This window comes from Condylura cristata, unplaced genomic scaffold (genome assembly GCF_000260355.1).
Source record: "Condylura cristata isolate star-nosed mole 26May11 unplaced genomic scaffold, ConCri1.0 scaffold00022, whole genome shotgun sequence".
NCBI lineage: Eukaryota > Metazoa > Chordata > Mammalia > Eulipotyphla > Talpidae > Condylura > Condylura cristata.
Genome location: NW_004567123.1, coordinates 7421853 through 7434684, shown reverse-complemented (window position 1 = coordinate 7434684; position 12832 = coordinate 7421853). Strand labels below are relative to the sequence as shown.

The 12832-nt window shown below is 40.5% G+C and overlaps 1 protein-coding gene across 2 annotated transcripts in view; it reads right to left on the bottom strand.

Moving 5' to 3' along the window:
• Nucleotides 1–12832, bottom strand: part of KIF16B (kinesin family member 16B) — a 252959-nt gene that overhangs the window by 98464 nt on the left and 141663 nt on the right. For both annotated transcript variants that reach the window (XM_004687156.1, XM_012728321.1), the window contains exons 16-17: nt 10583–10665; nt 9092–9180 (exon numbers count right to left, since the gene is read on the bottom strand). In XM_004687156.1, the coding sequence (XP_004687213.1) occupies nt 9092–9180; nt 10583–10665 (172 nt within the window). The remainder of the gene's footprint in view (nt 1–9091; nt 9181–10582; nt 10666–12832) is intronic.

Here is a 12832-nt window from a genome sequence, read left to right as displayed (position 1 = left end):
TAATTTACTTAATTGTAGTAACCATTTTACTTCCTTTTTGCCTCCAAGAATCTCTTGTTCATTTCTATTCATTAGCAACAATGATGATTATTCTTAGTAGACCATAAGATACGGTGACTAAAAATCTGATGTCACTAATTTAGGACACAGCTAACCAAGGTTAGAATTATGACCCATGGCAAAAGAAAGGGGTGCCTAATGGGAACAATTCTCTCTCTCTCACTCCTTGACACACAATTAGTTCAATCAACAATATTCTCAACACCTACTTAGAAGTGGAGATAAGGAATTACTATCAGACCCTTACATTTACCACTATATACAGATAAGAGTAGACAAATTACTGCACCAAATGACATATTTCCCAATTATTTAAAGTGCTACAAGGGAAAATAGAGGATATTATGAGTGGTGAGCCAAGGAGATGAAATTTGGAGCAGAGTTGGAAGGGTCACTTTGAGGAAGTACACTGAGACTATGTAGGATTTTATCATGTGAAGAGCTTGTAGCCACATGGATAAGTATTCCAGAAGGAAGAAACAGCATGTGTAAAAACCTGTGCGCAAGAGTACAAATGTACAAATGGAACCCTTGACTAAATTAGATTAAAGAGAAGTGGTGACATATAATCAAGTTAAGAAAAGATGCTACTTCAAAGGAAAACCGTACAAAAAAAAAAAAAAAGATACAACCATTTTCACTAGGAAACCTCATGTCTTTGGTTGCCCTTGACAATTCAGCTTTAGATAGTGTGTTTATATTATATATGACATATATAAAATATAAGCTCAGCCTACTATTCAGATAATGTAAATCCAATGAAACTGCATAAATTGTTCTTTCAATTCTATGGCTCATCTTCCCACCTACTGTGAGAACAAATTGCACGAAGCTCTTCAGCTAAAATGACTCACAGTGGAATAATATTCAAGGGAAAAAAAGACAAGTAATTAAAACTAATCTCCATTAATGGAAGAAGAAGCCTACCACTTTCAGTTGCTTCGACAGCAAGTTCCCCAAAACTATGTATCTTAAACTACTTAAGGCAGCCTACAGCAGCTGTAAAGTTAGTAAGTGGTCCACTTAAAGTAAGACAATGGAGACCAAACACTAGAAAGAAAATCAGCTTGCAGCAAACCAAATTTTTGAAAGATGGTTAGACCCAATAAAATAAACTAGCAAAGAGAAACTCACTACATAACTATCAATTAAAGCACAAGCTAACTACCTAGTCATTAGCAACATAAATATTGCTTCATGTATAAAATGTTCATTCAAGAGGTCAACAAGGAAAAAAAAAGACAAGACCACATATAAAATATCAAGAAAAGAGAGAGAGGAGTGGAGCTAGCAGAGGTTGTATTCATAGGGTGATGTGGGGCTTCATCCCAGGACACGCAGTGGAGATAGCAACCTCACCTGAAGATTCAAATCTTAACAAGAATGTCTTCAGCTATAACTAGATTCTATTTCTGAAGCCCTTTCTACATCATTGCTAAGTAAAAGGTTAGGAAGGGGAGTAAATTTGCTAGGTTTAAATTTATTAGATGTCTATTAAGCTCCAGGTAATATTCTGGGCTCCAAATGAACAACAAATTAGATTCATGCCTATTTTCTGGAAGTTAACAGTCCTCCTCTAGAAGTCAAGATTCAATACAATGGAAAGCACAACCCTGTTACTGATATCTTCTTATTTAGCTTCTTCCTTATGCCAGGCCTGTGTTCTTTCAGTCAAAGGAAGGGAAGTAGGGAAGCAGAGACACAGGAAGGGAAGGAGGGAATGAGCCAGAGTAAAAGGAAGAGAAAGTGTCAACACATTAAAATAAAATTTTTGATTAAAAATAACTAACAGATCTGTCCCCATCCCCTGATCATCAGTGACCTCAAACAACTGTCAGTGTTAAGCAACCTCCAAAGTCTGTTTAGTCCTGACGCCAACTAAACCCCATCTCAAGCTGTGGCACTGCATGAAGCAGCACCTTGGATGGCTCATCAAGTACAACTCTGAGCCTGACTTTTGATATATTTTGCTCAAAGTAGGCTTGAAACCCAGGTGCTTCTCCTCAGAATTTAATTACTCAAACAAATTCACTTAAAAGGACTCACCACTGGTGAGTGCTTTAAGGAGGCTAATGCACAAGTGACATCTTTTATTTTTGAGACTGAAATGAACTTGGAATGAATCTAATTCCACTTAGCGCACTTTCAAGAAGCTGTGAAAGCATCTGCATCCTGCCCAATGAGCTGTGTGTTTGCAGCCTCAGCGCCAGGCAGAGATGCTGTGCAGCAAGCTAGGTTAATACTTGAAGATACTGTGCTGGTTGAGGAGTAAGCCCCTGCAGGAAAAGTAATTCCTGGCAATGACCCTGACTGGGCACTTCTCCAAAGTAAGCTTATTCCTAAAGGAAGTCACTAGGATGCTTTGCCTCACCCCAAAAAGCTCTGGCATAAGTACGTGTGTGTATCATGCACATGTGTATACAAATACCAGTTTCCAGGGAGCCTGAAATGTGGGCCAGCAGTAAGTTCCAAGCTGTGCTAGAAATGATACATCCAACTTCATGTGCCCCGTTGGGCTGATAAAATGCTCTTAAGTAGCAAAAATTTCTCTTTTAAAATTCTGAATCTTCCTATGACTCAGAGCATGGTTTTTATTAGGTTAATTTGAAAAATTAGAAGGTTGCTTGTTGAGCAAAGGGAAGCTGGACCTCACTACATACAATAACTTACAAACCAGACATAGTTCTTTCAGAGCTATTCTCTTTGAAAAAAATAAGTACTAAGCAGAAATGTTTTATCAATTGTGAGAAACATACTCAGATCTATTGGCCAGCAAAGAAATTGAGAGAGATGTTAATTTGTAAGAGTTTAAAAAGCTGCAAAGCATGTGAAGTGTAGTGCGATACCTCACCAAGGTTGGGGTCAGCTTGCTTGGAAAAACTGAAAGTACACTGGGCCCCTGAAGCAGGAGGAACCCCAAAACTCATGAACAGACACACGATGCTGGAGCATGTCCACTGGTCAAAGTCAATAGTTCAATGAACATTTGCGAAGTGCCCACTATGTGTGACCTCCTGAAGGCCCAGGAAGGGATAAGGCATGATCCCTGCTCTCACGCAACCTGATAGGAGAGTGGGCAGTGACATGCCTTAAATGAATTTGGAGAAAACTTGATAAAGGCAAACACAAAGCAAAGAGCGACAAAGTATTTAGGTCAAACTAGAGACTCACAGAAAGCTTCCTGAGGAGACAATCCCTATACTCAATTTGGAAGATGAAAGGAATTGGCTGAGGAGAGAAGTCTGGGAAGGTTTCGTTGGTGGTTTTATAGATAGATCTGACCCAGAGAGAGGTGTGAAAGGTTTATTTTTGTCCACCTAACCTGAAGTATATAGTTCTTTGTGAAAGTGATAGAAGATGTTGTTCAAGAACAACATCATGAATGACTCTGCTAAGCTTGGAGGTGGTTCTACAGGCATTTGGGGGCTAGGCAGGCTGCTAAGAGGAGAGGAGTCCTCTCCTCAACAAATAATGAAGGAGTCTAACAAATAGTTAGGAGCTCTACTTGAGACCTAATGCCGGGTTCCAATGTGGGTCAGTCAGCGTTTCTTGTGCCATCTCCTAGAGGAAGCCAGAGACCACCAACAGGGCCATGACAGTCACCAGAGTGACACTTGCCTCTTCTCATATATGGACCCCATTGGTCACTAAAAATAAATAAAGAAAACCTCTCTTTCAGTCTTCCACAGTGAGGGGCAGCTAAATTCTCACAGTGAAAAGGACCCATGGACTTTCTTGTAGTGGAAATGGGAGTAGGAAGAGGGAAAGAGCTGGGAAGAGGGTGTTCCTATGGAGAAATCTGGGGAGAAAGAGATTTCCAAGGTTTGGGGCTGGCAGTGATTTCTACCAAAATACAGGAAAGCAGGTTGTTAGTCAAGAACTTGGTGCAAGAAGGGGAAAAAGAGTTGCTAAACTCATGAAGAGTTCCAGCATCTTTTTACATGAAAATAGTGATGAAGGTCTAACAAGAGAAAGACCAAGGAGTAAGAAAATGTGTGGAGTGGGAGTGGAGGACAGCTGACACCTATTAAAAAACACATTTCATAATGATTTAAAAGGCTAAATGCTAGTTTGCCTAAGAGGCAGCAAGTTTTTAAAAGACAAGGAAAAAGTTCCCAAGCAAATCTTTTGGGCCCCACCAGTTCCTGTTAATTCCTGTTTGTTAAAACTGATCCTAGAGAGGCAGCAAGGCAGGCAAGGGCACCAGGCTCTGCATTATCACCAGGCCTTGGCCACCTGCTGATTCCACGAAGACAAAAGTGACCAGTGAGCCCACCCACTGCAATGTGATGTAGTCCACTGGGAAACCTAGGTCTGCACTGAACTGCACAGCTTTCCAAATTGAAAATCACCCCAAAATAGCCTAGGCTTCATATAAAAGATAATGCTAAGGTACCTGGTTTCTAACAGGTTTTGCACATCATCTTCCCTGAGCACTAAAACATGCTCCTAAGGGTATGTCATGCCCAGTCCAGCACAGGATTAGACAAATGATGGGCTCTTAAACATCAGCAGAATGAATGGGGAAAAGTGATAGAACTGGGAACATCGATCTTATTCAGAAGGGGCAACTGCTTTCATCTGTGCCTTGACAAGCCACACAAACCCCAGCTTTTCCTGCGGAGCATCTGGTGTCTGATACAGTATTCAAACATGGCCACTTACTGGAGACAGTTCAGGGCCCAGGACCCCATTTTTCAAGGGTGTACTCCTTACCATACTTGCCTCCCGACAACCTGATTCTCCTCCTCTTGTATTTGTATTTTGGCTGGGGAGCTGTAACATCCAATCATTATTTAAGTCAGAAAATGGAAGTCATCTTTTCTTTACTTCCTACACACAACTAGCTGACCAGGTCTTGTGACTCCCTACCCTGAACACCACTAGTGCTCACCCTTCTTTTAATTTCTTTCGAGTACAGCCTCAGTTCAGGCCCTCTCTCCACTGTCCATCCATCTTCAGTCCATGTCATCTTTAGTGCCTCATTATGCAGTTACCAGTGACCCCTCTCAATGCAAAGATGGCCGCACTGATCCTAGCAGGAAACACTCCTTGGACTCCTAACCCTGTGAATGGGTTTTCGGATATATGTGAATGAGATGCTTGAACATGGTCGGGCTGAGAAAGGACATGTATTCCTCAGGAAATAGATCAGGTATGCATACATTTATCATTTATTTACTAATAAATAGGGGTGAATTTTGAGATTTTTCTTTCTGAGTTTCCAAACATTATTTTCTCAATTGGACATTCTTGGGAAAATGGAATGAAAACACAGAGTGAAGAAAAACCATAATGAGATACCACTTCATACCCATCAGAGTGGCTCCTATCAAAACCCAGAAAACAGTTGTTTTCAAAAATGTAGAGGAACTGGAACCTTTATGTACTACTGGTAGGGATGTACATGGTAGAGCTTCTGTGGAAAATGATGTGCAGTTTCTCAAAGAATTAAAAATATAATTTTACCATATGACCCAACAATTTCACTTCCTGGAGAGAAATCTGAAGCACAGCTGAGGGGAGTGATCTGAGATCCCTAAGGGGTAGATGTCCTCAATTTAAGCTTTAGTTAGTGCTCTGCCCTCACTGTCCTCTAAGTTGAGGCATTCTTAAAGACTTCTAACATCTTCATGTCTTTAACTACAAAGAAGCACCCCTAAACTACCTGCAAGGCAGTCTACATGCAGATTGCTTCTCATCTGAATTCTAATTCTTTATTTCATCCCTCTTCTCATCCCATTTACTTGGGGATCCTGAACTCAGGTGTCATCTGGGAACTGATCCATGCCTCAGAAATGCTTTCCTTCATATAATATGACTCTCACTATTTGGAACACACATGCCCAGAGAAAGGACTCAGGTGCACATTAAAATTTTATTCTTCACTGCTTATCAAGCATGTTATAGGAATATCACTTTAAATTGCAGGAATTTGTAATAGGAGCCTTTCTTCAACAAACATTTACACTATGGGAAAGACAAGAACCAAAATGCCTGACTACTGGTCCTCCCTGCATCTGCATGTCAGGAGTGGACACATCAGCTGTCCAACTGTCTAACCCTGAAAGCTGGGGTTTAGCCTGAGTCCACAAAGTTCTCTGTCTCTGTAGTGACCACTCATCTACAAGTCACTGCTAACTTTTATTTGAACCAAGTAAATACCTTTCTATGCTGCTGTCCTCCAAATGACATACACCCTAAGATTTGTAGTAGTGTACCATCAGGCCACTCTCCTGCTCTCTAATGGTTTCCTGGAATCAACCTTCTTCCAGTATTTGCACAGTCCTACATGAGCTGCCCCTGGCTTCTCTCAACCTCACCTGGCTTCCCTCAACCTCACCTTCTACTCTTCTTGCCTACCACAATCTATCTACACATCTCAACATCATTGTACTTATTTTCCCCCTGCCAGGAAGACTCTTCTTCCTCCCCTTCTGTTGCATTAGTATCATCTTCCCATCGCTCAAGTCTTACATTAAATGTCTCCTCCTCAATAAGCCTTCCCTGCTCACTTCATTCAGTACTTCCCCAAAACATTTCATTTCATTTTCACTTTCTGTATTTGTTTGTGAGTGACTTATGACTGATTTTCTCCTCCAACAGCTGTAAATGATGATGTTGGTGACTGCAATCCTGTGTTGGAATGAAGTTTGTTTCCAAGGAGTTGTACAGAAAAGCCTTGTTCAAAGATGGGTATCCACTGCAAAGAACAAGATCAGAATGACAGAAAAAGGAAGCAAGGCAGAGTGAGAGAGGAATATTTATTTTAAAAGTGGAGAGGAACGTTTGAGACAGTTTCTGGAGGAGAGACTACATGTATTAGATCTTGGAGGACAAGTAGGTGGCATCTGCAATGCATGCCAGGCTCTGGAATTAGCAAAGGAAAAGCCCCCAACTAAAGGCATGGCCATTCCAACTAATGCAAATGAAGAAAATGGAAGGTGAAATGGTAGTGCAGGAAATGAAGAAGCAGGTGGTGGGGAGTTTGAGTGACATGGTGAGGTGCTGGAACTTTTACTTTTTAGACCATGGAAAACATTAGTAAAAAGGTCTAAGGACAAATATTAGTACACTCTGACCTATATCTTATAAATACCAAGAAAAACCATTTGAACTTAAAAGCAAGCAAAAAACAAAAGGCATCTTTTAAGAGAATTATGCATTCTCCTATGTTCTGGGGAGAAAAATGAAGGGCTCATATCCCACCTGTAAATGCTAGGGAAAGAGGGCCCACAGCTGGTGACTCTGTCTAGGAGGAAGGTGCTGATCAGACATGGAGTATTTCCAAATGGTTCACAGTAGGCAGCACCACCATCACGGACAAGAATTCTAGTTACCTGAATTCCAGGGTTGGAAGTGGGTCCTGCATCCAAAAAGCACTCTTAAAATCCCAGAACAGAACTGAACAACTGGAATCTCAATACTTAAACTGAACTTAACCATAAAGTCTCGTATATTATGTTAAACTTTTAAAAAAGTGAGCATGTAAGTAATTCACTGCCATTTACAATAGAACGCAGTAGCTAAAACTACTATAAGGAATTAAAGAGCTATCAATACAACAAAATCCTTTTCTACAGTACAGATACACCAGTTCTTCTGAAATACTGTCATGTTTCAGGGGTATTATCAATATGGCTGGTTCTGAGACAGATTTCCTTACTGAGCACAACTCTCCTCAATAATCATGTATTACGATGTAAAGGTTGAGGACACAAAGGCTAATACAAAGGGTTAAGGTACTTGTTTCTAACCTCCAGAAGCTCTGGAATGAGGGAGAGGCACCGTAGCATGTAATCCTGTTGTTGCACTAACTAGGGTCTTGGTTGTTGTTGCTGTTGTCATAATTATTATTGTTACTATTACTATTTTTTGTTCAAACCATCAGATCATTCACCTATAAAATAAGGCCTCCAAAATCACGATCAAAAGTTCCTCCCAGTTTCAAACTATAACAATGACGGCATTCCCTATGGACACGTCTGCTTTCCACAAATGAGAGGCCTGCCTTGAGCTAAGTGGGCGATGCTGCTGAGCACATGGCCCAGGGTTGTGAGAAGGTCTGAGCTGCAGCGCCACGGGTGATGGAACCTGCCCAACTGGTGGTAACATGTTTACAACATGACTGGGAATGAGATCAACTTGAATTCATACCATAGCTCTAGCTAGAAAAGCATGGACAAAAACAATTGTGAATAAATTCTCTAGATGTGAGAGGGACATAGAGCAGCTGTAAAAATTAAAAGAGCTCATAGATGAGAGGTGCTTAGCACAGCGGCTTGAAAGTACCCAAAATAAAGGTCAGTTCTAGAAGATGCCGTTACCAGTTTTACCTGATTTATTTAGGTATTAGATTTACCTCCATTGCTTTTATAATATAAGACTCTCCCTGTAGGAAAGATAAAATTATGGAACCTCACAAAACTAGAAAGGATCCCAAAGACTTTTCCTCCATTTTCCTGCCTTCAGTCATTTTAATTTGCACTGATGAAAAACCACTACAGCCTTGAGCAGTTAAGCTGACCACCTAAAGACACCCAGTCATGAAATCCACTTCCAACACTACCATCCATGCCCTCAGTGGTACCCTAGAGCTTGGAAATAATGAATATAATTTCCCGGGTTATTTGGTAACAAAACTGTCTCTGTTATTATAATAAATTTATAGAACAAGATGAAAGTGTCTAAGCCAATGGAATCATACACAAAGTAATCAAAGTATAACTCTAAAATATTAGACAGTTATGAAAATGATAATGAGGCTCATAACAACCCTTACTAATGCTTATTATGTTGTTAAGCAAAAAAATCAGAATATGCAATCTCATTTAAGTAGTGATTATAACTAAGTAAAATTATGTACATATATAGCAAGGATTGGAAAGGATCTTGGAAAATACCCAAAGATGATTTGATAAGTCTGCACACTGCAGAAGTTTTATTTTTATCTAGTGACTTTAATGGAGCTAACACAATAAATACCATAACAGAAATAATCACAGGGAAGGAGATACTACTGTTCACTCACCCAGGGTTATATAGCATGACCGCGGAAAGGTTCTCACAAGACTTCGAGAGGTCAGTCATGGACAGGCTGAAGGAAGACAGAAGGCCACTCTAGGAGCAGACACAGGGCAGAGTGGTTACCTCGGCAGATAATACAGGCCATTGCCCTGGACTCACTGCTCTCAACTTGAGAGGCAATGAGGCATACACGCTTCTAAAGAGCACACAAACCTGTCTACTGAGGACAGCAGATTGGGACAGCCAGATTATGACTCCATTTCAAACTCTAGTCCTCAGCTCAGCAACACAGAGCTCTGGCCTACTTGTATTGGGAAGATGCGCCAGGAACTCCACAGCTGCAGGCCTCTCCTACCAGGCAGCATTAAATTCAAGGGAAGGGGCCAGGGCATCCTGGTCAGTCTCCACTTCCGGGCAGGGCCGTGTCCTGTTATCAGCAGCACTCACTCACATTTACTGGGTGATAAAAATGAAGGAGGGAGAGGCAAAAGCAAACCAAAAAATAAAGAGCTTGACCTGTTTTGCTTCCATGAAAAGCTATTAGCAAACATATTTTCTTCCCTCTCTCTCGGCAACTGTGCACCAAAAAAGACCTCCAGGGAGAGTCTGTGCTGGAACAGATAAGAGGCTTCCCTGGCTGAAACAAGCAGCCCTAAAGAAGACTGAGGTTTGCAGCTGTCTTATTATTTCCCATCTAAGGCACTGACACTTTGGGCAGGGCTTCAAAAACAGGCTGAGCCGTATAACTCAGTTTGAAGGGCAAATACTTCTGAGTCGGCAGGCCAGAGCTGCAGCCCTGGTTCCCTACTTGTTGGCCAGGGAACAAGTTAGTCTCAGTTCTCATCTCAATCATCCATAATACGCTGACAGTAACAGGTGCTGTGCAGACAAACTGGTAGAGTGTAGGTAGAAGCTGTAACACAATGCCTAGCTCACAGAAATGTCAGCTACAGTCTGTGACTTTTTTCCCTCTAGGACAGCATGATATTCATGGACAATTCCCTCTTCCCTCCCTCTGATTCTCTGCCTACCTCCTCTATTCAGCACTTAAATGTTAAAAACTAGATGTTTCCATTCACTCAAGCTGAACTCTCTTAACTGATCTAAACTCACGCCTTGACTGTTCTAAACCTCCCTCCCACCAATCAAAACTCCACATCTTCTGTGCAGGAAAATAGAGTAAGTTGTCTGAATGAGATGGTTCTGATATTGGGTTAACTCCTAAAGTAGACTTGTAAGTGGAGTCACTCTCCACTCGAGGCAAAATGATGCCCAATTCCTTTATGGGAGTGGAGAGTCCAAGACAGGATTTTTTCTGTTCCTACCTCCTCAGCCAACCAACTGTGGGGACACAAAGTTTCCAGAATCAGTCCAAGAATGACTTTCCAAGTTATTCTATGCTCCAGAGAGTCAAACTGTTGGAGCCCAGGTAAAGACCCAGCCCCCAGCGCCACCCAGATCAGAGGTTCCTGGCAAGGGGCTTCATGCTGCTCACCTTCCTTTTCTCCCTGAGTTTGGCTGCTTCCTTTGGGTGGTTAAAGCGGAACATATTGGTTCTTCCCAAGAGTATCACGGCACCTAAGAACACACAAAAATCAATAAGCAATGTGGTCAACTGACAACATGATAACATAGAATTCTACTGCTGAAATTTCCAGTGTACTGTAAAATAACAATAAAGAGAAGCTTTAGACTCAAAAGACCACTTATATAAGCCAGTTTTAAATCTGTGAGTACTTTTATTTTTATAGCTGAGTGTCACTAATGTTACCCATGGCAGAAGTGACAGACCTAAGCACAAAACCATACTATGGGATTTAAAAGGTAATACATAACTTTTGTTTAGAAGAAAAAAGCAAGTCAGGTATCCAGGGAGAAGCAAAGCATAACCTCACAAATGTTGTAATATCAAGCAAAATGAATAAGTTCACATTTTGGAAATGTTTACCAATGTTGAGAAAAATAAACAACTCAAATGATCGGGCTTACAAAAGAAAGCATAGTTAGAAATGGCAATAGGATGGTAACTATTAAAATTCTCTCAGGATTTGACAAGAAAGCAATTGCTCATATGTATGGTCAGTTTCCAAGTGAAAAAGCAGTTTCTTATGAAAATCCTATTGAAATTTAAGAGAAAACACTGGACATACAAAAAAACTTCCTTTGACTGACATGGTCTCTGCTCCTTTAGAAAACTGCACAAAGTGCAAGAAATAAAAAATGTTATATGTGTAAAGGTGACAAAATTGTTAAGTGAAGGGCACCAAATTTCAGCTTGTATAAGCAAACAAATAAGCACTTTCTAAGCCTGCATTCAAAGAGGACATTTAAAAGAAACAATCATGCAGACAAGAGTCACCATCCCATCTAAGTCCAGTCACACCTGAGACTCTACCACATCTGAAAACAGATCCCATATTCTTACCCTGAAGGATGCAACTTATCTGTGACAATACACATATTGGAAGTCAATGGTAATGGTCAACATGTGACGAGAGCCAAACACTTAAGAGATGAAAGCACTCCATAGTAGCTGAAACCAGACTTTTGCACTGAGGATTGCAAAAGACATTTGGAGGGCAATAATACGTGGTCCATGTGAGGGTTAACATGGAAAGGAGCTAAGCCTTAGACAAGCAAATGAACCACCTTGTCTGGACAGAGGGAAGCAGTTCTCTCTACCCAAAATGTAGGACAGCTGAAAGCAGCAAGAGACACTGGGTAGATGAAATAGAGACAGACTGTGAGACCTTCAGGGTGGGATAGCAACAAATATCACAAACCAGTAGTTGGGAAAAAAAAAAAAAAAACAGCCCACAGACATATTTTGGGCATCCCATCACCCCATTCAATGCTTAAAAAAAAAAAAAGCTGCCAATAGTTAAAAATTTGAACTTAAAAACCTAAGTTTCTAGCAACACCATATCTCAGCGAATAGAAAGTATTAGAAAATACACAACTGGGAAAAGAAGACAAACAAATATTCAAGCAAGTCCACAGGGGGGAAATTCAACACAAAAAGATCAGCCAACAGAAACCACCAAAGAAATAGAAGAACTGCTCAACCTACCAGAAAAAGAATTCAGAATCATCATGATAAACAAAATGAAATGAGGCAAGCCATCCAGGAGTTGAAGAATGCGAACAAGGAAATGAATGAAAGAAATGAAAAAAATATGAGACAAGCAATCAGCAAACTGAAGAAAGAAAATGAGCCATTAAAAAAGTAAATAGAAGAAATGCAGGCGATGAAAAGGCCACTAGAAGAGATAAAGAATGCTGGGAAAAGTTATGAAAACAGAATAGATGAAATGGAAGAACGAATCAGCACCCTCGAAGACACAGAAACAAAGAGAATTAAAAAAGAAAAAGAAAAAGAAAAGAGCAGTAAAAAGGAAAAGGAATGAAGAAACACTTCAAGAGCTATCTGACACCATCAGGAAAGGAAAGATCAGAGTTATAGGTATCGCAGAAGGCGAAGAGAAAGGCTAAGGAATAGAGAAAATATTCACAGAGATCTTAGAAGAGAACTTCCCTAATTTGAAAGAGATGAAAGTAGACATCCTAGAAGCAAGAAGAATCCCAAACTACCATGATGAGGAGAAAAACAGATAGACATATTATAATAAAAATTCCAAGATTACAAGGTAAAGAAAAGATAATGAGAATGACAAGAGGAAAGAAACAAATAACCTACAAAGGGAAACCGATCCGGATGACATCAGACTTCTCTGAAGAAACACTA